This window comes from Centrocercus urophasianus, unplaced genomic scaffold, assembly GCF_019232065.1.
Source record: "Centrocercus urophasianus isolate 14NV4802_14NV808 unplaced genomic scaffold, USGS_Curo_1.0 seq_25, whole genome shotgun sequence".
In the NCBI taxonomy this organism is placed as follows: Eukaryota; Metazoa; Chordata; class Aves; order Galliformes; family Phasianidae; genus Centrocercus; species Centrocercus urophasianus.
Window position 1 is genome coordinate 4646953 of NW_024884811.1, and position 26275 is coordinate 4673227.

The 26275-nt window shown below is 37.2% G+C and overlaps 1 protein-coding gene across 1 annotated transcript in view; it reads left to right on the top strand.

Moving 5' to 3' along the window:
* Positions 1-26275, top strand: part of JMY (junction mediating and regulatory protein, p53 cofactor) — a 65840-nt gene that overhangs the window by 195 nt on the left and 39370 nt on the right. The window contains exons 2-3 of the mRNA XM_042825994.1: positions 5-572; positions 16707-16880. Of these exons, the coding sequence (XP_042681928.1) occupies positions 5-572; positions 16707-16880 (742 nt within the window). The remainder of the gene's footprint in view (positions 1-4; positions 573-16706; positions 16881-26275) is intronic.

Below are 26275 nucleotides of genomic sequence, written 5' to 3' on the forward strand. Positions count from 1 at the left end.
CCAGCCCCGCGGCGCGCAGGGGCGCCGAGCCCGCCATGCCGCCTCGCGCCGAACGGGCCGAGGCGCTGCCTGGCAGCCCGCTGCGCGCCTCGAGGGGCGGCCCGGCGCGCAGGGCGGCGCGGGGCGCGGAGGCGGCCGCCGAGGAGATGGAAGTGCTGGAGCTGGGCAGGGAGGAGGCGGCCGAGGCGGGCGCTCCCGACGCGGAGCCCGCGGGGGAGGAGTGCAGCTGGGCCGGGCTGTTCTCCTTCCAGGACTTGCGCGCCGTGCACCAGCAGCTGTGTTCCGTGAACTCGGAGCTGGAGCCCTACCTGCCCGCCTTCCCCGAGGAGCCCTCGGGCATGTGGACCGTGCTGTTCGGGGCGCCGGAGCTCTCGGAGCAGGAAATGGACGCGCTGTGCTACCGGCTGCAGGTCTACCTGGTGCACAGCCTAGACACCTGCGGCTGGAAGATCCTCTCACAGGTGCTTTTCACCGAGACCGACGACCCCGAGGAGTACTATGAGAGCCTGAGCGAGCTGCGGCAGAAGGGCTACGAGGAGGTGCTGCAGCGAGCCCGCCGGCGGATCCAGGAGGTGAGGCTCCAACACGGTCTGCACCTCGGTGTTATCTTTCCCTTCCTCTGTGATACCTTCACTAGTAATTCGTTGCGCTTGGGCCGGTCTGCCTTGGCAGAATTGACCGAGCCAGGGATGAGTAGGATCAGGGAGCTTCACCTTTCCAGAGTCTCCACGGCCAGGATTTAAAAGGTGCAGATTTCAGTCTCAACTTCGTTGCTTTACTATCTGCAATCAAATGCAGGTGTTTGTGAGCAAAGATGGGGGGGTTTGGCAAGGCCTTGCTGCCAGACTTCTGCTGTAGCTTTGCTTTGTGCTAAGATGGGTTTGGAGCCTGTTTAAAAGGAGCAGCAACATGTGGTGTTTATTTTGATAATACAGTTTGGTCACTGGAGGCCAAAAAATTCGGGCTCTGGATGCTGAATCTGGTATTTCAAGTGAGATGAGGTCTTGTAGAACTGGCATAGCTACAGCGTTTGCGCAGCCTTGGTAGGTTCTCAGAGTTGGGTTTTCAGCAAGAGCAGTCTGTTCCTAGCAAGAGCTCTGCACATTGCCAGTGTCTGATGGCCTCAGGTGCTGCTAGATGTGCTGTCCTCGTACCTTGCTCTGCTCAGATAGAAGCAGTTAAGGAGGTTGCTTCTGATAGTTTCCAGATTCAGCATGTTGGTTTTTTTAACCTCTTGCTATACTGGAGAGTCTGTGAGACCTTAGATTTGCCTTGTTGAAAAGAAGATTCTTGTTTTTTGTACTTCTGTCACCTGATGTAGAATGCACCAGGTCTAGGTGTGACTATGAGCGTGTATCAGGCTGTGGCATTTTGGGTTTTCGTAAACACCATCAAAGTTCTGCTGTATGGCTGTAATTCAAATTTAGCTGTTTCTGCAGCTCACCTATATCCTATGGTGTTGTGCTTTCAGAAATGTGTGGTGGTGAATCTTTGTTTTTTTTTAATCCTTAATGAGGTGTGAACATACATATGTGCTGTCTGTGTAGATGGCATAGTGTTGAGTCTGGGTAGGATTCTATGATTTCTGTAGTGATTAAAGTTACAGAGTATTAGAAAAATGTTGTCTTTTCAGTGATGAAATCATGGCAAGGGCATTTCAGTGTAGCACTGTCAGATGCATGTTTATTTCCAAACTGTTAAATTAGAAAATATCTTTTTGAATGTTTTTTTTTTTTAATTATTTTTTCCCACTGCTTTTTAAAGGGCTGAATTAATCATTGTTAATTGTTGCATATTACTAGTCATCAGTCTAACAATCTTCTGCAGAAGTATTAATGCAGAGCATGTGGAATTGTATAATCTACCACTTTTGGCTGCATAAATGATTGGTAACATGTGCCTAGATTCACTTGGCCTTCTGCTGAGCAGTTTTTGGGAGTAGCTGATCAGTATGAGAAAAGTTCCTGTTAAATGAAGAGTTTAGGTACTAGCTATCTAACTTAAAGTTCATGGTGTTTTTTTAAGAAACACCCTTTCAAATTTACAGTGCAAAAACTATTTGCTTCTTAAAGGGTCTCAACTTTTATCTTGTTAGCACCAGTGCTGTAGTCAACAATAAATCAGTTATCTGTAGTCACTACAAGCTTTCTCTGTAAACGTACAGTTCTCTGCTTAATGTTCTTAATCTGGTGCAGACAAAATGGCAGATCATGTTTGTCTACTTGACCACAATAGTCTTCCTTTCTCGTGGTAACCAGTCTACTAGTGTGCCTTGTGTCAGTAAGCGGTATTTCTGTCACCGTCCGTGGTGTAAGTCAATCCTTCTTTAATTAAAGGTAGTTCATGTTTAAGAAAAGAAACCAATAGAATGACCTGCATTTTCCCTTTTGGCTCTCAAGTTTCTCTTTTCCTTGCTTGTTAGTGGTTTACTTGGTGCACAGTGTTTTTCTTTGAAGCAAATGCTGATATTGCCTGCCATCGAATTCTAAGCAAATGAAGCAATGGGAGATGGGTGTTGGTATTTCTGATGTAAAGGTTTCTCTTAATTTTAGGTAGAACCTGCTGATTGAGTGTTTCATCTCATAGTTTGATTTACTTTTCTAGCTATGCCTGAAATCTGCCTGTTGAGAATGTTGGATTAGTTGATGTAACAATTTTAAGCATTTTACTTTCAGATTTTACTTCTTGAAATAATTTTTAAGAAGGTGGGAAAGGGAGTGGAGGCCATCAGGCAACTAAATACTGAGCAGTATATACAGGACTTTCATTTACGTAATGTTGCAAGGAATACAAGTTCAGAACACCAAGAATTTGGTTTAACATGGTAAGATGTGCTTCTGAGGCTTATCATTACTTCCTGTATCTCCTTTTCCAGGACAGTTTTCTATGTGCAGTTACAGTCTTCAGACTGTAACTTGCAGTTTTTTATGCTTATGTTTTTTTTGGTGTGAAGGGACAAAGTGAAAAGCAGAACCTCTCCTGTTCATTGCTTCTGCATACCCTACGTGGCCATCTGTTGCTCCACTTTATTCTTAAAGTAATTAATGGTTGTTTCTTTTTGTAATAGGCATTTTTATCTCTGTCACAGTTATAAGCCTGTGGTACGCCAGAAGAATTTTACAAGTAGAAACAGACCCAAGATGAGAGGAAAAATAGTTGCAGAGTAGTTGTTTGACATGCAATTATTTTCTTCTGCATAACTTAGTGTTTTGAAATAGTGCATCTTTTATTTTTCCTAACAAAACTATTAATTCTTAAGGGCAACTATGTCAAAGTAAATTCTCGTATCTAAGGGAGTAAAAGTTATTCTGCTTTTTTTTTTTTTTTTTTTTTTTTTTTTTTTTTTTTTTTTTTTTTTTGGACAACTATTAAACTCTTACTTGCAGCCTGGTTTATTAAGATTTATGCCTGTTTAAAAATTCCTTGGGTGCTGAGCTACAGAGCTAAACTCCCAAGTAGAAACATGATGTAAAACCAGTTAATGACCAGATAAAAAGATGTTACTATTTCAAAGCAGTGGATACCACCAAATCATTCTTTAGCATTACAGCTTCCTGGCCAGTATTTCTAAGACCTTAACATTTTGTATCTAGAAGGCAGAAAAGGTTATTTTCTCTACTTGTTATTGACAGTTTTCTGGCTGTTATAATGTGGGAGGACCTTTTCAGGCTAAGTGCACATGCTTTTAAGTCTTTGTGAACACAGTAATATCAAAGATGGTTACTACATATTTGTCATAGCTATGTTGGCAAAAGGTTGAATTCGTCACAGTCTTACTGAATAAGAAGTGCTGTTAGTATAAACTATGATTAACAGGGCTTGGTGGCATAGTCGTGCCAACAAACATTCTCTTGTATGCTTATCCTTTTCTTACTCTTGCATAGCAAGTTGTAAGTAGAGAAGCCTCTCTTTACAATTCATGCCTACTTTGGCATGTTTGAGTTAATGGTACCTGTAAATCTCTCTTCCTTAGAGCACAAAAGCTGCAGCGGTCTGAAATTTGGCAGGTGACACTGAATGTCAGTTACAAAACCTGTCGCGGACTTGCTTTCATTTTGCTATTTCTTTGCATAACTTGTGGATTCTTATTACTGTAGGCAGACTGAGAGAGCATTCTGCACATCTGTTCTCTGGGTTCTTTTGAGTTGTTCCCATATGAAAGCTCAGAAGTGTGTCAGTAAATGGTTTAGTTCAGAAGAAGTACTGAGAGCATCTTGTTTTCAGTGTCTAACTTCTGACTGCCTTGGAGCTGGCAGCATCCCTCTTGTTCAGTGGAATGTTGAGCACCAAACTAACTGTGTGAACTTCAGTTTTGTGTTGGTTGACTTTATTTTCTTGCAACTAGAATGGTTTGCAAAAAATAAGATTGGAATGTTTTATGTATTTTGTCTTGGTAACAACTTTTTTCAGAAGAAATTTTTTTTTTGTTCGCTGTTGGTGTGGTGGTTCTTATTTCTTCATTTGTTTGTCTCCTTCACAGAAAGCTGTTCTGATACTTTCTTCTTAGTTGGTAGGTGTGCTTGTAGGGAGGCACTCTCACAAAAATTAGTTTTCCATAGGTAAAGTGACCTGTTTGTATTCGATGATCTGCTAAGCACAGTGTGATTTACAAAGATTTCAACATCAAGGTATTAAATTATCCAAATTTAAGTAATCTGTAGTGGTATGGAGAAGTACATAGTGCGCTAGCACAAAAAATAAGCACTGGCAGTGGTGTTTCTATCAAAACCACTGTAACATCTCTATGAAAGAGGTACAGAAAACTGAATGTTGGATGTTAGCTGCAATAGCTACATTCTGGAGATGCGTACGGTGCCTTATGGGACAAAAGAACATAGCCTAAATTAAATTGGCATGCATGGAGGATTAAAATGAGATATGCTCTAGTTTTTGGGGGGCTTTTAATCTCTATTGAAATGCATAAAGCGGGGTCAGACTATTGCTGAGCATTCTGGAATTGCAGCCTGTTTTTGTTTGAGTTCTGTTCTTATGTACTCAGTTACAGAGGTAACACTTTCTTTCCAGTAAAACTGTTTTGATTCATTTTGAATACTTCGTAAATAAGCCATTTAAGTAGTATACTGTAAGTTACTACTAGACAAAATGTAGTGTGTCAGCAGTTGTAGAGCGTGCTCTGTACAACAGGTAAATCAGCCCCGTGTTCTTAAGAGCAGTTCCTTGAGAACTGTACTCTGCCTCTCAGCAACTTTTGTTGCTGTCCAACCAAACATTTTTTTCCCCCTCAGTATGTTCTTGAAGGCCGCCGTCCACCTATTTACCTCGTCAGCAGCTGGAGTCATTGGCAGTCACATTTGGTTGTTACAGAGTAGTCTTGAGGTAATAAACATTTCAGATGTTCTGCATTTTAGTGGCCGAAAGTTCATGACTGACCCATTCTGTAAGTATACCCACTAGTCACGGTAGTGAGTATATATTTTCACAAAAGCAGAATTAAATGTGCAGTGGTTCCTCTCTGCATTTTCTGCAAATGATGAAGGTGTAAACCAGGTAGGTATTTTGCTTTTTGAAGTTTCTAAACTTTCGGATTTCAGTGAGTTTCTCAAATGTAACATTTATTTACATGCACAGAACACAGGTTAAATGCTTTTTGTAAGGAACTGATATTACTGAAAGACATGGAAGTAAAGTTGAGAGGGCTGTATCCTTTGAGAGATGCTTGGTTCCCTGTAGCAGGGATGAATAAATATCTCCAGAAGTTTAACCATATGGTGGACGCTGTTGCAGAAAATCATAGCTGTTATTATATATTATTTTAAAACATGTGCTTTAAAATGTCTTCTAGGAAATCAACATTTAGAGTACATTTGGACCATTTTACTACAGTGTTGTTTTCACTTCAGCCTGTGATTTAAAACCTTCTGAGTCCGAAGTAAAATAACTTCATCTTTTATCTGGAAATCTTTTCTTTCCTTCTTTTTCCATTTGATATCTTCCCAATTAAGTGATTATTTTTCTTCTGTTCTTCTCCTTTATTTTTCTTTCATAGTTAGCAGTAAATTGCTTGTGATTGCTTATGACTTGTGGTTGCAGGTTAATTAGGGTTTTGGATACGGCCTTTGTTTTTATCAGTCTTTTTGTACTGTCTTTTCCAGCCTCAGTCAGATCCTTGTGTTGTATCTGAATTTATAGCTCTTCTTCAATTTTGTTTTCCTTCCTGTTATTCTAAATGGCATACATATGTAGATGAACTTAATGTGCTGGATTTTTTTGATATCTTGTTAGTTTGACAAGAGTTAGCTGAAAGTGTATACTATTACTGTATCTGAAAACACTGAAATCTTTAAAATAATTTCTTTTTAAAATAATTATGTTTCATCAAGATTTTTACATGCTACGTGCACAAAGAAAAGTACATCTGCTTGTAAAATTAAGTTTTCCTTGGTGGAATTTAAGTACTACATGAAAAGAAGAATAATAATTTCTGTAGAACGTACCAGTACTATTCAGGATGATGCTTAGTAAACTTAGACCTAATGTTTAGAAACTGCACACAGCAGCTTGCCAGTCTGTCTCATGTTTTTCTTCCTTACTCAAATACCTGGGGGAAAGGGAAAATGAAATAAAATGCAATGCATGCTCTGTTTAGCAATGAGAATGGGGGTTGAGGAATCACATTAATATTGTAGTTGGGGAAGTATTCTGGTGAGAAGTTTATTTAATATTACATTCAAAACTTGAATTGTTTGTTTCTCTAGATGTGGAGAGAGGCTTCTTCTGTTTTAATTTTTTTGAAGTTGTTTGGGCCGTTAGGCAGTTAGAGCATTTTCATATGTGAAAATACTTTGAAGAGGTTTGTACAATGTGTGCAATAAAAACACTTTTAGATATGGAATTGTGTGGGTTTTTTTCTTTAAATTTGCATTACTTTGTCTTGCATATTTTTCTTCATTTTGCCAGCATTGCTTTCCTTCTCTTTCAGTTTAATGTCTTACAGGACAATGCCTTTTAAAGCTGCTTTCAATATCCAGTAAGTTTTTTCTCTCCTTGGTTTCTATGATTCTATTGTATAGAGAGGCGTAGAATTAGAAAGCACATTCTTTCTAATAATTGTGTCTTCTTAAATTTCTTTCTGTAAGATACTGCCAGTAGGTGACCAGAGGTGCTTACTGAAGAAAAAAAAAAGAGCACAAGTTTTTAATTTACAGTACAATAGATAGCTTGTAAGTAAGATGCTTTAAAAATTGATGTGTTAAGAAGATGTCTTAAAAAATGAGCACTGTGCTCTACTGCTGTCCAGCATGACAGTACTCCAGGGAAGGGGCATATATGGCTTATGGCTTATGTAGATTTAACCATATTGTATATACTGATCTTGATGTTTTTGAGGAAAGGAGCCTAAGCTGGTATACTTTAGAATAATTTGAGTTATGCCTTTTGCATAGTACTAATGCCTCTACAGCCATTTGGAATAAGGATCCTGGATAGTTCACCAAGAATCCAAATCCCTGCTTTAAGAACAATACTATTTAATAGTAAATATGTAAATATATAAGAACGTTTTAGGAACAACAAGGAAAAAAAAATTGTTGTGCCATTACAAGAAGTAGTAGTTCAGACTCATCAGAAATTTGTTAATGGTATCTGCAAGTGTATGAGTAATGTCTAAGAACAATTGTTAAAGCCCATGCATAACTTGAAATGGGATTATACAAATATAGGAAATAGTCTAAATTTGTTGGGTTGGAGATTGGATGATCTGGTATCTTCCAGTCATGAACTGTATAAATTAATAAGGGAAATGTGTTTCTGCTTTAATTAGTTTGTTCTTTAAACTTGCCTAATTTCTATTTTCTGAAAAACTTGGCCTGAAATATGAACCAGGCCATTGTTAGTTTGTCTGAAGACTCTATGAAGAATTTTAACATGGGCTGTATTTCAACTTGCAGCGTATCCATAAATGTCTCCTTGTTTTCTGACCTCTACTTTTCATCCATGTTCTTGATTCCTGATAATTCCTGATTGAAGGCTCTTTTCTGCAGTTTGGATTTTACTGTTTAACTCTTATACCTGTAGCCAGAAAGGTGCTTCTGTGTGAAGTCAGCTCCCTGGAGCGCTGATTTTTAGGAACTGTCAGGTGGCACTACTGAGATTAGATGTAAAGAAACTCCTGCTGATTATCTTCTTATAAGTCATTTGACTCATCACAGAAGTTATGACAGAGATTGTTTTACGTTAAGAAACCTTTCACCCATAAACCCCTATCTCTGCAGTTTCTTTCAGTTTATTCTTTTCTGCTTGAAGTATTCGGATAATAAAAATTATCAAATGGATATGAATTTTTTCCTTTGTGTAGGACAGACACAATTGCACGCTCAGAAAAATTTGAGTGCTCACTGAACGTTTTTCTATTTTTTTTTTTGCTCAAGTAGTTGTTCAAGAAGAGATGTTGCAGAACAAGCCTGTTCTACTCTTCTTTTTTTTCCTCTCAATCCTGAAAATGCTTATCTGCTTTGTACTATTGTTATAGTACTTACCCAAAATGCATTTGTAAACAGCTATTTACATAGCCTTCTTTTGGAAAAAAAAGGGCAGTGATATTGGCGTAGTGAACCTGGATTATTTTTCCTTTGAAAAGTGTTCAAGTAATTAGTTCAGATTTGTTTGCCATGACTTGCGGGCAGTGTATGCAGGTCATCTAAAACGACTAGCGCTCTACTTTTTCTACGGCAGCTTTGCATAGTGGCTTTTCTTTCAGACACTGTAGGGAGAGGATTGTGTAAAATGCTTTTCAATAATGTAGAATCCTAGATTGTGATGTTAGAAGGTGCCTCTGCAGATTTCCTAGTCAAACCCCATTGCTAAGGAGATACTGATTTAGATTAGTGAGTCTTGTTTGTTTTTAACACCTTGATGAGAACTGCAAATGCTATATTAATTTTAAGAAAATTCCAAAAAGGAAAAAAAATAAATGCAACAGTTTTGACGTGAAGCTTTTGAGGGAGAAAATCTGTAGTTGTAGAAGTTTTTAAAAGGTTGTAATGTATCTTCAAATAGGTTTGTGACTTTAGAGCCCAAGTTGGTGCAGTTCACTGCTCTAAGAGTTATTCAGACTAGGAACTAGTGTGATGCTAGCTTGCAGTCATCAGTTCTCAGAATGTCTGATTGAGCTCTTGTTACTCTAGAGTAGTATAATTCGGGAAAATAAACAGATTCTGGCAGAATTAAATAAATAAAAATTCCAAACTACTTCGGATATTGGAGTGGTCCTGGAATTGTTTGATAAGTAAATTGTATGTAACATTTCAACTTTGCTTTATCATGCTGTTGTATCACATATATTTTATTTATGCATCGTATTCTTTTCCTCTCACTTGCCATGAAAGAAGGAAGAAAACTAACCCAGATGGATAGAAGTCTGTGTTCATCTGATAATAGTCAAAATTTCTTCTGAAATATTTCTTCTGAAATGTTTTCATGTTGTGAAGGTAATTAATAGCTTGCTATTTATGTGGTATTTGCTACTAGAGTGGGAGGTAAAGGGGCATTGTATGATAAGGGATTTCAGGAGTTTCTTCATATATCGGCCTTCCAGTAGTAATAGTGGGCTTTTTATTGGTCATTTTTGATGTTGTATTCAACTTCTAAAAAAATATTATTTTAGCTTATAAACTTTAGAAATTTGTGCTTCCTGCTTAGACATCGCGTTTTGTGTGAGGGAAAAAAGGAGTGGGGATGGAACTGGAAGAAGGAAAAGAAGAGTAATGGGAAGTGGGATATGCTTTCAGTAAGAGCAAGCCATAAACACAGCTCAGCTTTAAAAAGTTAATTCAGCTTTACCATTGCTTTGAATCTGGTGTTGGCGTAATGCTTTATGACTTTTGGATTAGATTTTAAAAAGCCGAACATTACCTGAATATCGAGCATTTGAGTATATCTGCTACCAGGCCAGTGCATTGCACTGATGAGTATTAATTCTGCACTGGAAGTCTGAATCTTCAGTATGATGTTGATAACATTGTTTTTATTTCTTTGTTGCCATCAAATTCTCATATTTGTTTACATGGAAGACTATTTGCTGTTCAGCAGAGTGGTTTTGACTCAGTGTGTCTATCCTGACGTTGCAAGCTGTACGCAATGAAAGGGGCTTTAGAGTAGTGTAGTAATAACTTGCATTTAAGGGGTACATTAGATGATTAAATGCTAGTTTTAGGTGTTGTCAGTATTAACACCATTTAATATATTTTTCTGCCAGCTAGCATTGCACGGAAGAATAGGGTTCATGGACCAAAAATTGATCTATATAATGGCACAGTATGAACCCACACAGTATGAACAATATGAACAGTATGGGATTGGGCCACTGCAGAAAAAGTTCCTTAGAATTCATTAGTACATGACAGCTCTTTGCCAAGCCTTCAGGGTGAAGTGTTGTGTAGAAGTTTTTGTTCAAAGTTGTAGTGTTCCAAGTGATTGGTGATTCATTAGTGACTTTATGTTTTAGTTATTTTAACCCTTTCCAAAGTGAAAGAGTTCCAGACTACTGTATTAACTTTGAAGTAAGGTATTTACCTTGCATCTATTTTACTCAAGTTACATTGCAGTGTAAGTACTTACTTCTTTGTTCCTAACAGCAGAAAAATGCCTAGCAGTCCTATATAATTAGCTTTTGTTTGCGTGATTTATGGAGTTTATTTGTAGCTGTATTGTTTCAAAGTAATATACTGAATTCAAATACCTGGCTTTTATGGCTACTCACTGTGCAACAGCGTAATTTGGGAGTGGCACAGCCACACCATGGGATATGGCAAGGTGATTAGACAAGTACCACCTTCAATGTCTTAAAATTAAAGCAACTTTAGTGTGCTGTTGTGCCTATGTTTCTTCACAGAGTCTTCTTCACAGAGAAGGAGATACATAGTTTTTACTTACTTGTTGACATGCACCTCTTCAGCTTTTAGGAAGAGATTTTGTGTGCCATACATTGTTGTCAGAGTTGGCAGCTGCAAACGAGCCTTGTGATGTTCCAAGTTCCATGTGGAATGTACTGCTAAGATTTCTATTTAGAGTGTTGAGTGGAAGGAGAGAAAGTGCATTGTTCAGTAACATTGCATGCATGAAAATAATGTTTGGCTCAGTTGACTGCATTAAAATACTGCTTCAGTTTTCCTTCAATAATTCATTTCCGTTCTGCTGACTTGAATTACAGGTAGAGCATTGCAGTGAGGTGCATTTTGGTAAGTGGTGTAAATGAACTTAGTGATTGTTGCTGTCCCAGGAGCTGCTAACCTGAGCACAAATTAAAAGAGACTGTAATGGTCAGTCTGCAGCTTGCTGTCTTAGGCTTACAATGTGCTCTCAGGTGCTGTGCTAAAAAATTTTGTGTCACCAAGATGCATGTGTGGGTTATGAGGATTAACTAGATTGGTTTTTGTTTAAAGACAGCTTGAAAATAAAGAACAGAAACAATTTAAAACATGTTCTATTGTAAGAGGTTGAAGTTCAAAATTAGTTGCGAAAACTTTGTATCCAAATTCTATGTGCTCTGGGAGATTTTTTTTATTTTTATTTTTATTGTTTGAAGTCTACTGCAAGTTTATAGCAGGAGTATTCAGTATTTTTTACATAGCACTAATGTTTAGTGGAAAGGAAGGAGCATCTAAAAGTACTTTTTCTTTCTTTTGCAGTATTGTAATTCATATGCCTGTAAAAAAAAAAAAAAAAAAAAAAAAAAGCTGTGCATGTTTATCTGTTATTTCAAATATTCAAATTATACACTAAAAATGTGTACAATTATTCCTGGAATTGGCAAGATTGGCAAGTAATATGTACAGGCTTTGAGAACTGAAATTAATAGAAGAATAACTATAAATTGCTTGAAGGAAGGCTGTAATGATCTGGGTGTCAGCCTCTTGTCTCTTGTAACTGGTGATAGGACCAGAGGGAATGGCTTCAAGCTGCACCAGGGGAGATTCAGGCTGGATATTAGGAAATACTGCTTCTCTGAAAGAGTGGTCAGGCACTGGAATGGGCTGCCCAGGAGGTGGTGGAGTCACCGACCCTGGAGGTGTTCAAGGAATGTTTAGATTTTGTGTTGAGGGACATGGTTTAGTGAGAAGTATTGGTGACTGGTGGACATTTGCAGTGGATGATCTTGTAAGACTTTTCCAGCCTTGGTGATTGCATGATTCTATGATAGTCTATTCTGTAATTACTATTATTTCAAAATTGTGTGTGCACTTAGGTAGGGATTGAGATATTTACTGTTCATTTTCGCTACAGCTGGTTTTGTGGTATGTTCATAGAGTTTTTATAGATTATCCAAAATATAAATAGTGAAAGTTTTGAAAATAATAACAAAGGTAATGTAAGAAAAAGCCTTTCACTGATGGCTTTGAAGTAGCCTAGCTGAAGGTGACTTTCACACAATTGCACTGCCATCTGTATAGATTTTAAAGATTTATGGACAAAATCTTTTTTAATATTGTAGACAGAAATAGTGTTTGGTATATAGTGGAAGTATATATGCAGTTAAATCAGGGCAAAAAAAAGTTTCCTGCTGACTAGAGTTTATCTGCATAATAGTTGCCTAAAATACATGAATTCATTTAGTTGTGAACAATATAACATCTGTGAAACATCATTCTTAAAATAAATACAGTATTGAATGGTTACTGCACTAGTCAGGCCTGTACAGGATATTACTTTGCCCTCCACCCACTTCATTAAATAATATCTTTTTTTTAAAAAAAAAAAAAAAAGTGGAAGTAAAAATATTCGTGTTGAAGTGGTTAAAGTAAATGAATGGTAACACTGAATGTCAGTGTTAAGAATTAACCATTGGTGGGACATAAATTATGCCACAGAAATTGTTCATTTATTTTATACTAACAGTTTGGAAAACGTACAATTTTAAGGTGCTGGAGTTGGTTTAGGCATTTGGCCAGCTTAATCAGTGTCTCTGCCTTACCAAAATGTAATAGCTGAGTTTTTGTATTTCTATAATAGAATTTAGATCCTTTAGATACTTCCTGCGTGAAAATTGGAACATGCACAGTTAAATTAACTGAGGCTGTGGGGGGCCAGGCTTTTCTTATGACATTATTAATTCAGTGGATTCAGTGGATTAACGTTATCTGATAGTCTAAATACTGTCTGGATGGCAGCCAGTTTAAAAAAAAAAAAAAAAAACAAAACCAAAAAAACAACAACAACCAAAAAAACAACAACTTCATCTGACTTGGTTCCTGGACAGGAAAAGCTCCCTCAGACTGCACTGTAGAGCAGAATGGGAGGGCACAGCTAACGACATCTGTCTGCTCTCCCCTTTAGGACTGATAACAAACCAGCCTCTGCGCCTCATTGTCTTACTGGCCATGTCTACTAAGAGAATCAAAGCTATCATGCCTCACTGCATTGGTGAAGTGTGGTAATGGCATCAGTTTCAAAAAAAGGGGAGAGGGTAGTTTGATGCTTCTCTTTATACCCTTAGATTGTGCGTATCATAACTATCACTTCAAATGTAGGTCATAATTTCTGCGTTGTTTGTTTTTCTTTTCCAAAACTGGATAATTTCTATTTCTTCAGTCTCATCTTTCCCTCATGTAGCTTTTAATTCTAGTGAAATTTGAGCCAACAGTTTTATGGTATTGATCTGATGAAAGAAAATGTATACGTGCTTTTGAGCTGATTCGCAGCCTTTGTAAGAGATTTAATCTCAAATGCAGACTGAGTGAGCCTTTATACAAATGTGCTAATAGGCAGGTGTATGTAGTCTGTATTAAGAGGCAGGTAATTTTCCTACCTATTTTGAAGAATATCTGTATTTGATGGCCCTTTGGTGTAAATCAAAGAAGGTGATACTTGGTTGTTTCTGAATCAGCTTTCCAGTGTTGTCTTTTTATTGAAACTCTAATTGTGTGGAAATTGCATCACCATTTTAATTAAAAAAAAAAAAAAAAAAAAAGTCTTTCTTAGGCACGGGACATGCAGCATGTGTGGTTTGTTGCTGTAGGAATGAAGGAAGGCCTTGTGTTAATAATTTAAGACAACAATATGTGTTTGTGAATAACGTAATGTGCCCTTGCTTGTATTTGTTTTTAAGAATTTACTCCTTGAGGATTGGGTATTTTGAATAAGTTGGGAAGCATTTGTAGGCATAGAATTAGGGGAATCCCAGCAACAGACCAAATGAAATTGAATGTGGACAAGACCCTGAAATTATGCCTGTTTACTTGCGTTATCCACGAGTGTCAGGATACCTCATTACGATATCAGTCCCGTTTCTGTTTATGGAATTTTCTCTGAATAACTAGCACTGTAAGTAGATGCATGCTGCCAGTGTCCTGAAATACCTTTGCACTGTATGGATGGACATATGTTTGAAATTAATCTTTAGTTTCTGGTGCCTCTTTAGTCTTAATTCTGCAAAGCTGTGACTGCCTTCCACAATACCAAAATTATCACAAAGGCCTTAAGAGTCATCTGCAAATAATTAGAAAAACAAAACAAAAAAAAGAAAAACAAAAAAAACCAACTGTATTGTATTGCTCTTATCCTTAAATTTGATTATTTAAAATACTCCTTTAAAGGGTGATATTGATATATTTTTTCTAATTTTTGTTACTTCTCTTTATTGCCCTGTATAGTTTGTATATCTACAAAATAGTAGGATTACACCCTAAAATGAAATTGTGTACTCAGTAAGCAGTTAATACAGCCTAAGCCACTACCAGAAAACTAACATTATAGTGTATTATAGATATATTGTAACAATTGGCTTGAGAGAAAAGAAGGTTTGTTTTTCTCAGTATGTTGATGGAGAAATAACTACAGCTCTGGGCTTACAGGAAAGTTTTTGATATGCCTGGTACAAATAGGAGATGACTTGAGTATGGCAGCTGTATTTTAAGACACTGGCAGCAAGAAGAGCTAGGGAAGTGGTGGCTTAATAGTCTGAAAGGCTAAAACTGCTGGAATAATGTGTAGTCTGCAGAAACTTAGGAGTCAAATCCAGAGTGCCTGGACTGCTGTCCATTCAGTTGGAGGTTCATTTGTGTGTGTTTAGCACAGAACATGCATAAAACATTAGTTTTATGGACTGCAAACCACAGAACACTGCCCAGTACCTTCACCGAGAACTTGAACACCACGGGTTATTACATGTGCTGGCAGTCAGCAGAAGGGCATAGTGAATGAGCCTGGAGTAGGAACAGTTTGTGAGGCGGAACTGTTTAGGTGAAAGAACAAATTGTCATACTGCTGATGAGAAACATCATCGCTGTTCTACAGTCTCATCCAGACCTCTCATCACCAACAAGCCTTGCTGAGGGAAATATTTTATGGCTTGTCATCTGTCAATCATCTCAATGATCAGTGAGTAAATTAAGCTACTACAAGCCTCTCTGATTCCTGTTTCTCAATCTTGTCCAATATTTAGAGATTCAGAGAAATTGGCGCAGTGTGGTGGGGATCATCAGATGCAAAATTTGTATTAGAGTTTTTTTCTTTTGAGTAACAAACACAGCAGAATAGTATGAACATAATGGAACAGAGTAGACTACTGTGGTAAAAAATGTCTTTTGACAGTTGTGGGATACAGATAAATCAGATGCCAGAGAATTATTGATCAAAGCTTCACTTTCTCATCTACAGTTCCCTCTATTTTGTTTTCCAGTATTCATGCTTGATGCAGTCATGTATAAAGCAAATAAATTGAGAATCCAGTTTACGTGACTGCAGAGAAGATACAAAATGGTTATTCTGTAGTTTCCAAATCTGTGCTTAATTAAACATTTGACTGTCAGTATATGCTTTTGAGGTGGTGAAGGAAAAGAAAAGACAAGAGACTCACTTTCAGGGTCTGAGAGTAAGAGAAGATTTTATTTCAGATAATCTTGACTTGGTGAACACATCAATTAACTCTACATATCTGTATGAGATCAGTGTAGCTGAACAGTTGAATATATTTTTGGAAATGGTAAAAGATTTTCAGCAACATGTGAGGTTTGTTCAGACAGATGCCCAAAATAGATGCAAAGCAAACATAAATTAAAAACATACATTGTAGCAGATTTGTAGCAATGAATAAATTTTCCACTTCAGAAGATCTGAAAGGAGGAACTGACAGGATGTCTCCTTAAATGAAAACACATGTTTTGAAAAAAAAATTAATTAAATTTTAAAATACATTTATGATTTCCTTGTTAAAAATATCTAATAGACACTCTGGATTTGATCTTCATGCCTAAATTATCTGGGTAAAATGCAGATCACTGTTTCGTTTCACATAGATTTCTATCTGTGTCTGGAGCAGCATTAATATAATGAAGCTTATGTAGGTACGAAGTAATAGGTGAGCTAGGAATCTTAACATCTGAGTTGTCTTCTGACTTTTCCCCATCATTCCTCCTACTACATCTGAAAGTGGGAAACGTCTGAAGTAGCGTATCTGATGAATATGTTACTTTTTGTGCTCTTTGTACTCTTTTATTGTTTATTGTGATTTTTGTAGGGAGGAAATCAATAGGAATGCCATACTTTCTGGGTTAAGGTTGTCAGAGAAGTGATCATATCTGATTAGCTAAATTCAAGATGAGAAAGGAAAATTGAGACTTTCTTATTTGGTCTGTCCAAATGAGTATTTTTGGAGGAGAGAAGAGATGGGCTAAAAGTACTTTTTAAACTGTTATTGCTTTCAGCAGGAATTTTGAAAACGTTCATTAAAATTGGTGTTTTTCTTTTTATAGCTACTGGAAAAACACAAAAACACAGAAAGCATGGTAGAGCTGCTTGAACTGTATCAGATGGAGGATGAGGCCTACAGCAGTCTTGCAGAAGCTACCACAGAGCTCTACCAGTACCTACTACAACCATTCCGAGATATGAGAGAACTTGCAATGCTTAGAAGACAACAGATAAAGGTATGGCAAAAGCCAATGAACTTCTCATTCATGGGAAAACCATGCTTTTTATTTACTGTTTATTAACAAGTACTTTTATTATGCAGTATGCATAGTGGTGTTTTTTTTCCATTAACTGTTCTCATTCCTTTATTCAGAGGAGTGCTTTTGCAGAGTGAGGACATCTCTGACACGTGGCTTAACCATTACCTGTTTAATTTCTACATTTCTATGTTAAACGCTTTAATTGTTGAATTTAGCCGGTGGAATTAAACATATATATTACGAAGGGGTACTAATGCATAAAATATAAACAGTGTTGCACACTATCTTTTTAATTGCTAATTATTTTACAAGGTTCTGCGGGAAATTACATTTCATTTTAGTTTTGTGAGGTAATCTGATAAACCATTAGAAGCTAGTAGATTCTAAACTTACGTTGTGAAACACTTAAAAGTAGAAGCATGCTGAAGGTATTTAGTTTGTTGTAAAACTTTAACAGTATATTTTTCTAGGAGGTGTAATATTATGACGAGCTGAAGAATATGATTTTGATAGATCTGGTTTTTATAACGTTTCGCCTAAAAATAAAAATTGTAATATCTTTAGACTTATTTCTTTCAAGTGTTTAACCAGAACAAACAAATGGTGTCTTTACTGCATCACAGAAGTACTTTTACTAATCATAGTTTCTAAGCAGTTGAATAGACTGTAGCCCTCTGTCTTTTAAAAGAAATATCGTGACATAGGAGCTAAAATGGGCCTATTTTGTTCAGTCTTTAGTGTAAATGTCAATTTGTGTGAGCATATTCAGCTAGCCAATGTTGATTTTACTACTTTCAATTAAAAACAAGTATGTTTTTGTCTATAGTTGAGTATAGAATGAGGGAAGGAGGAAGAGGACTTAAGATTCTCCAACTACTTTTATTCTGAGCCATTGTTATGTCTAAAAGTCAATTTTTCATGATACTGGAAGCCTGTTTTTCCACAATTATAGATGTTGATGCACTGAGAAATCAAACTTTTTTTTTTTATTTATTGTGCTGTTCAAGATTATGAACAACACAGCCTTTTTCAAAGCATGATTAAATAGTTCTTTTTAATTTGTACAAAAGGAATTGCTCTTGAAAAGAAGAGATAAATATTGTATTTCGGACGCAACATGAACTGAGTCTTTTCTAGTTTCAAATTCATTGTTTTCTTAGATTTCAGGTTTAAAAAGTCTTTTTTCCCTTTTTGTGAAATAATAACCTTGGTAAGCTAAAGAGGCATATACTCTGGTGTATTGCGTTATTCATATGTAGTTGCATTTAATGGACATTAAATTCTCTTCCTAATTTGGCAATTTTTGAGTTATAGAACTTGGTCATTTGTATTACATGGTTGAGAAAGATGCCATCTCTTGTTTTTATTTCATTGTTTGAGAGAAAGCAGTACTTGTATCTATGATGAAAAAAAAAAATATATATATATAGTACACTGGGTAGCTAGGATGGACGAATTCATTTATAAATAGAACTTGTGCTTGAGATGGTTTCTATTAACTTGCAACATACATGTTTCTGGAAGGCTAGATAATGGAATGCTTCTATGAACCTTTATGGTGGGGATTAGCTCTATTTTCATGCATAATGCTAGCATTTTTGATGCATCCTGCCTCAGTTAATAAGATTGGTGAACACATACTGTTTAAATACCAACAATGAGAAAAAAGTTGATAGGTAGGGCAGGGTAAGAAAGGCAGAGCCTTTCTTACGGGGATAATTGTTTTCTTACAGGGATAAGTATGTGTCTATACAAATATTGGTCAAAATTATCTGTGCCTTCTGTAGTGAAGACATCATTTTTGTTTTGAGTTTGTTTCTTTTATGGATTTTGTTTTTTTTTACTGAGTAGTTTAATCAGTTTCGTTTTTTGTCTGTTTCCAGAATAAGATCAGGAAGAAATTTGTTGCTTTACCTGTAGTCCTTGAAAAAAGTGTTTAGTGTCCTCTGCTTTTGGTGCAGAACATACAGGTTTTTTTTTGTTTTGTTTTGTTTTTAAGATGTGTGTATCTGGGTGTTGAATTTCTGCTGTTAATTGGAAAGTTAAGTGAGAGGCAGGCCGGCAGGCTTCCAGGAGAGAAGGGAGAAACACCATATTCTGTGCACACAGTGGAAGCTTGTTAGAGCTGGGCAGCTGCTAATCTAAGTGATGAGGAAACTGAACATTTTGCATGAGATTGCTGCAAAACTGTAACATATATTCAATCACTTAAATCTATGTGCAAGTTGAATAGAATACAGACTGCTTGTATGTTCAACTGTGAAATCAACTGATATATAGAAAATGACAAAAGCCTTTTTTGGGGAATTTCTTTTATAATTGCATGATGAAGTGACAGGTAAAGTTGTCAATAGATTTTTTTTTTTTACATTGCATGTACAAACTGGTGATGATAACATGTTAGAATCTGCATGTATGTCTGTATGCACTTAGCTATTACTTTCTCAAAAAAATGTATGAGAATTACCTCAGTTCTTGGACAATAACTTGCCATTCAGCATTCTTAAAGATGAAGGGAGAACTTTGAACTAGTAGATGGGGGAAAAAATAGAAAAGTGCATAATACTTTTTATTTGTCTGTGTGTACTCACGTCCTGAACATAGAAGTTTTAGTTTGTCTCCAAAAGACAAACTGTAGAGTAAGAATAGTTGCAAAATAGCAATAAGGATGGTAAAAGTATTTTCATATCAACAATCTCAGATCAATCAGATGGCTTTATTTTTGTCATTCAAAGCATGCAGTTAGTGTAAGATATGTTTCTGTAACTCATTAAAGTTATAGGAAATACTGAATGATTTCACTATTTTACGTGCACACACAAAATCAAGGGCCCTGTCAATGAACTTTTGGCATTACTAAAACAGCCTGCAAACAAAGGGAAGGAAAAAAAAAAAAAGAAGAATCCTAAACTCCTACTAAACATACCTCACATACCCTTTGGCAATAATTTCCAGTTTAATTATGGACGCTGAGATATATACATGTTTCAGAAGGAGGCAGGTTCCCTCATTGGCTATTAACAGTGATTCAGATTAGCCATCAGCTCAAGAAGCTTCTAAGCTGCTCAGTGACAGAAGCTGAGGAGGTATTGCTCTGTCCGCACTTTGTGGGTTAATTTTTTTTTTGTTCACCAACTGTTAATGATAATTACAGGCCAGGACAGCCTCGTATTTGACTGAAGAACTAAGTATTAGGGAAAAGAGTGAGAAAAGACACAAATATAACATGCATTTATAGAAAGGCATTTTGATGAAAACACAAAAGGTTGTGAACGTGCAAAATATCAGATTGTATTGCTGCAGCAGTAATAGTAATGGAGGATATGAACTGGAAATGCATGATATTTTTTAAAGTTTTTTCTTCTACTAAGCTGAAGATGGGGAAGGAGAAAGAAATAAGGCAGAGATATTGCAGCAGTGTTAAGGTGGCTGTGAAAGGCGAGGAAAAGGGCTTAAGAAGGTCTTCAAAGATAGATCTTTGAAAAAGCCCTTCAAACTGGCTCACTGTGTAAATTTTACAAGTCCCAAGTTTATATGATTCTGTAAATAGACTTAGGTCTAGTCCTTTTTCAGTAGTACTCTGAAACAAGTTTTCACAGCTTTCATGATCTTTACTGGCTTTATTTGCCGTATTACTACAGTTACTTTCATTAATCCTGTTCTTGGGTATTCATATATGTTCTTTCAGATTTCTTCTTCCCTAAAGGTTTTACTTTTTTTTAATTTTACTTTTATTCATTGTATCTATATATATAAAAATTGTCCGTCTTGATGAATTCTTGATGTACATGTGCTTCATATTTTGTTGCATTTTTTTTTTTTACTGAAGATTGAAATACATCCAATTATTTTCATCTGTAAATGTAATATGCAACTTTCTGACGTGCTAAAACCTCTAGCTTAAACATTTTGAAATAACTAGGTAGTTATTTTTTCAGAACTTTTTTTTCTACCTGGAACTCAGTCAGTGAAGTTGTCTGAGAATTAAGAAATGCATTTAAAATTATGATGCGTGGAGGATAAATCGAGGGAAGGCACAACTCAAAGTATACATTCTTAGTCCCATTAATTGCCAGTATAAAATATTTTAATTTAATTTAGCAATTTTAACATTTCCAGGCACGTGACAATATATAGAAGAAAAAGAAGAAACCTCAACAATCTGAATAGCCCTAGTATTTACTTGTGCCAGAGCTTTAATCTTTTATTACTTCCTTTTCTGAATACTTCTTTATTTTTCAGCATTTTTTGTAGCTCTGGAAAAAACGTTCACTACTGCAACTTGCAGTTCAGTGACGATTTTGTTTAGTTGTCTTTGTGTGTGTGTGAATATCTTATTTGCTTTTAGGTATGTTACTGTGTTTACTGCCAATGTTTTTACTGACATCTGCCATTCTCCTCTATATTGATACAGAAAGTCTAAACCTCCACCGTTTGTATTGGTTGTCCTAGACTTCAGATATGTTGAGGATCAAGCCCTCCAATTGAAGCTGATTTAGATATACTAACATTAAAGTCCGTTCTAGTATTAATGAGGATAAAACTAGTGAAGCTGTAACGTGAATTTTAAAGCTTTACACAGAAAATTAGAACACATTTTGGGAAATCATGCTGAGTGTTTTAATTTAACTGGCTGAGAGCATAGTTTAAGTTAAAGCCTGTGAGACTAACTTTGTCCCTGAGTGGATGAGGAAAATGAAATGTACACTTCCTTGTTAATATATCCAGCATGCTGTAGTTTGTATTAGTTGTCCTGCCTGTTGGAATCTGAAAGGTAGCTAAAGAATGAAGGTGAAATAATCTTGTGTATGAAGCTGTTTTCCTCTTTTTTTGTGACTCCTGCTATATGTAGCACCCCCTCAACTTATCTTTTTTTTATAATGGCCTGCTGTTGTTTCATCTTTGTTTTTTCTCCTTTTCTGCCTATTGCAATTCTGTCTAGGGATGTAACAAATGGAGCGTGAGAGGTGTACAACAGATCCTTGCCCAGGCTATAAATATGATCTGGACTAAGTCTATTTTTTGCCAGTCTCCTCCATTATTTTCCTAGCTATCTTCAGTCAGAGATGGAAAATACTTGAGAGCATTAAGAAATATTTTTCTATTTAGGTGATGTATATTGTAGAAAACTTAACAAAATCTTATAGTTGCAAGTGTGTTTCTAGTATCACAGTAATCTTATTTTATGCCCTTTAAAGGGAGGAAAAAGGTGTAATGTTAAAGCAAGGTCTGTGAACTTTTCCAGGGAAAAAAGCATATTCCAGTGAAGAGGGGACTTTTCTGTCCCCTTCCTTCTCGCTTGCACACAGTCTGGACTTGAGACTTCATTTTAGTTTATTTCCTTGAAGAATGAATTGCTTTTCTTTATGGTGCTTATCTATTCAGTTTAGTAATATGTTTTTATGCGCTTTTACTCTGAAAAATAGCACATGGAAGTCAGAGGTGACATGATGTGTTGATGGTGACGGCTTCTGCATTTTCTTCCTTTTCTAGAGTGGTTTCTGATTGTCAGTGGTTTACGGGCTGGTTCAACCCAATTGTGTGACTGGCAGGGCGGAGGGATCCACAGAGCCACACCTCCGGAAAAAGGAAAACAGGGAACTCTGAATAATTAAAAACAGCAGCAATGATCTGAGGAGAAACAAACTAATTTACTAAATATGGTATCAGAATGCAAGATAACATGCTATAATACAGTATAATTAAATTGAAGTTAATAAATATAATGAGAGAGAGAGAGCGTCTGAAAGAAGGAAAGGCCTCACCATAATGGTGAGGTGAGGTGCACAGTCAGTTGAGCAGCAGGGATGAGGGAGAGCCGAAAAAAGGGAAGGTCTTGTGACCTCGCCAGAGGTTATATCTCCTCTCACAATGCAAAGTCCTCGAGGATATGTAGTTCTTCTCTTCCAGACAGGTGCCCAGAACAGGAGCATTAACTCTTTAACTCCCAGTGTACTACATGATGTTATGATGTGGAATACTGATAACCAAAAATCATAAAACCATAACACTGATAATCACTTGAGAAAGCCAGAACTAATATATTTTTTTTTTATTTTCAAAGCATAATCTAAAGTAAAACTTGAAAAATATGGAAGTCTTAAAAAGAAAATTCATCTTCAGGAAAAAAAAAAATTATCTTAGCTGATTTTATCTTGAGACTTTTACCATGGTTCTTCTCAAAATGAATGCAGTTATTGCAGAAGAGTGAAATGTGCTTTTTGAGAAAATGGTTATTAGAAGGAATTTAAGGTGTGATGAGACGGTTCAGGTTGCATCTGGAGAGGTTTAGGCTGGATATCAAGAAGGATTTTTTCATAGAGAATATGCTTAGGCATTGAAGCAATCTGCATGGGGTGGAAGTGGTGTAGTCACCATCCCTGGCAGCAATTAAGAAACGTGCGGATGTGACACACTGGGACACTGTTTTAGTGGCAGACTTGGTAGTTACTTCTGTGATCAGACATGTTGATTTTAAGGGTCTTCTCCAACTCCATTACTTTAGCACTACAAAACAATAAAATAATTCATTTTGAAGGGACATAAAAGATCATTTTGTCCAACTGCTTTTCCAGTTCAGGGCTAACCAAAAGTTAAGTGTATGAATAAGGGGTTTGTCCAACGCGTTTTGAATACTGACAGGCATTAGACATCAACCACCTCTCTAGGAAACCTGTTTCAGTGCCTGACCACCCTGACAGCGCAGAACTGTTTCCTGATGCCCAACCTGGCCCTCCTCTGGCAGTTCCCATGCTGCCATTCCCACTCTGCTATCAGTTCCCAGGAGCAGAACACATCCGTCTCCCTTCCTCAGGGAGTTGCAGGGAGCACTGAGGTCGCCTCTTGGCCTCTACTTTTCTGGGCTGGGCAATCCCAGTGCCCTCAGCACCTCCTCGTATCAAGTGCCTTCCTGCCTTGTTATCAGCTCTGTTGTCCTTCTCTGGATGCCTTCAAGGCCTTTAACGTCCTTTCTCTTTTGTGGAGCCCAGAACTGTGCACAGTATTCAGAGTGAGGCCACATCAGTGCTAAGTACAATAGTAAAAGTACTACTTTTGACTGTGTGGCTGTGCTGTGTTAAAGCATCCCTGTTTGCCCTCATGGTGTGTCCCCAGGGCACACTGCTGTTTCACACTGAGCTGCTGGCACCAGCACTCCCAGGTCCTCTCTTGCTGCACTGTGTTCTCTATTTCTGTTAATCGGTAAAATGACCTATGCTCTTCTATGGTGATGTGCAGAAATCAAACTCTATAGCCAGATTAAGGATATAGAGCAAGGGTGTTTATACCAGCAGTGTGCAAACGCTAGGTGCAAGGGGGATAGATCCACTTAACTTGCACACCATGAAGAAAAAGCATTCTACAGATATAGGCCAAACACTAATACATAATCAGTTGTTTCCAGGAATTCGGATACATATCCATTAGATTTCCGAGAACCCCTTAGCATGCAGACCCTTCCCCTCGGGTGTGCTAGTGAGTCCTGGGGGTCTCCTCCTGGTGGTCGTGGGATGAAGAAACAAGTCTTCCTGGCTGTAAACTTATGACCCTGCAGGAGGGGCAGCCCCTGATCCTATTCTAGCCTGCCCTGAGGACATCTTATCACCTCCCTGCTGGACATCCTCGGGCTGTTCTCAAACTCCTATCTTTATGTTCTCTACCCCCCCTTGTTGATGTCAATGTCTGCAATCCCCATTCTTCTAACAGCCTCTACATATTTGCTTCTGTAAACTACCTCTAGCTATCTATATCCCCAGTTCCTGTGAAGGCCTTTTCAACATCTTTTACTGTGGGGCCCTTCTCTCGTCCTTCAATGGAAAATGAAAACAAAAAGGTGAATTGGCATAGTAGAGATGTGCAGTGAGAAAAATGAATCTTAAATATATTGCAGATACATTGTGGACAGAATTAGAATGCAGTGGGACAGAAGATCTTCCTTTAATTTCAGAGTGATAATTATTTCCTTCACATCTATTTTTTTTACAAATAGATAAAAAGAGATTTATAAATATGTAAATTTATAAAAAGAGACATTTATAAAAAGATTAGTTTTTAATGAGATCATAGAAAATAACATCTTCAAAACACATGGACCTGTTCATGTTGCTGTGTGTTTTTCCCTTATCCACTCAAAATACTCCTGTTTTGTGAGGGTGTTATGGATAGTTGCAGTGTCTCTTTCTTCCCCTCCTTTTCTGTTTATTGCAGCTTTCATCTCTCTTTAATTAAGCTACTAGTCATTTTGTCTTTTTTTCCCATGGACTTTTAGTTCCCATGACTGTAATTTGGAAAGCTTGCTAACAGTAGTTTCTTTTACATTGGTATCTTATTTTCAGAAATGCATTTTTCTTTGTTGCATTCCTTGATGGAGAGATTGAATCAGATGGAACGTGCTGTCTGGATGAGAAGAGATTGCTTTTCCTCTGGGGAGCTTTGGAGCATGTTCAGGCCAATGTAGAAACTCCCAGAGGCCACAGGGTGCATGTCAGGCAAGCCCAGGAAAGGAAACCTCTGTGTTGGGCACATCTACCCAAGCCCTGCTGGGTGGAGGAGAGTGGCAGAGAGCTTGACACCAGAAACCAAAACAGATTCTTAAAGTATGAGTATTCAGAAAGTGAAGGGTCTAATAGGAAGGGAAAAAAAAAGAAAAAGCAGAGAAGCAATCGCCTATCTTTTAGGGTACAGAGCAGAATGTATTTTGTGAATATATTTCTGTCCCTCTGGCTGAGTGTGCTTTCCATGGAATGATGTCCTCTGAGGAAGTAATGTGAATTGCTTGTTTTCCTTCCAATGGCATGAAATTATCTTTGGCTGCTCAGTGCCAAGCTCTGGGCATTACAGAAGGACAGTCAACTTCCTTGAATCTTCTTTGATACATTTGACCTCTACTGCACCTTGAATGGTCTAAGAGGTGTTCTGCTGGCAGCTAGTGTCCATAGTGCATGGTCTCAAACAGATGTTAGCACAGATGAGGATTCTTGCTCCAGGAGTCAGCCCAGGAACCTCAGTCTTCAGTAGCTCATTTCAAATTCTTGATACCCAAGACTCTTGTCTCTTATTCTTGCACTTTCTTATTCAAATTTGTTGCTGTGACCCTCAAATACCTCTGGTTGTCACAGGTGACAAATGATGATTGGGACAAGCGGTGTACTCTGGTCTCCATCTCTGTGGTCATCAGTAATTTCACAAATGCTGCTAAGGCAAAAGCTGCTTAGATTTTTTTGTACTTTGTCAAATGAATAACCACGGTTTGAATGATAGTATAGATGATGTAATTGATGATAGTATAGATGATGTAATTGATGATAGTATAGATGATGTAATTGATGATAGTATAGATGATGTAATTGATGATAGTATAGATGATGTAATTG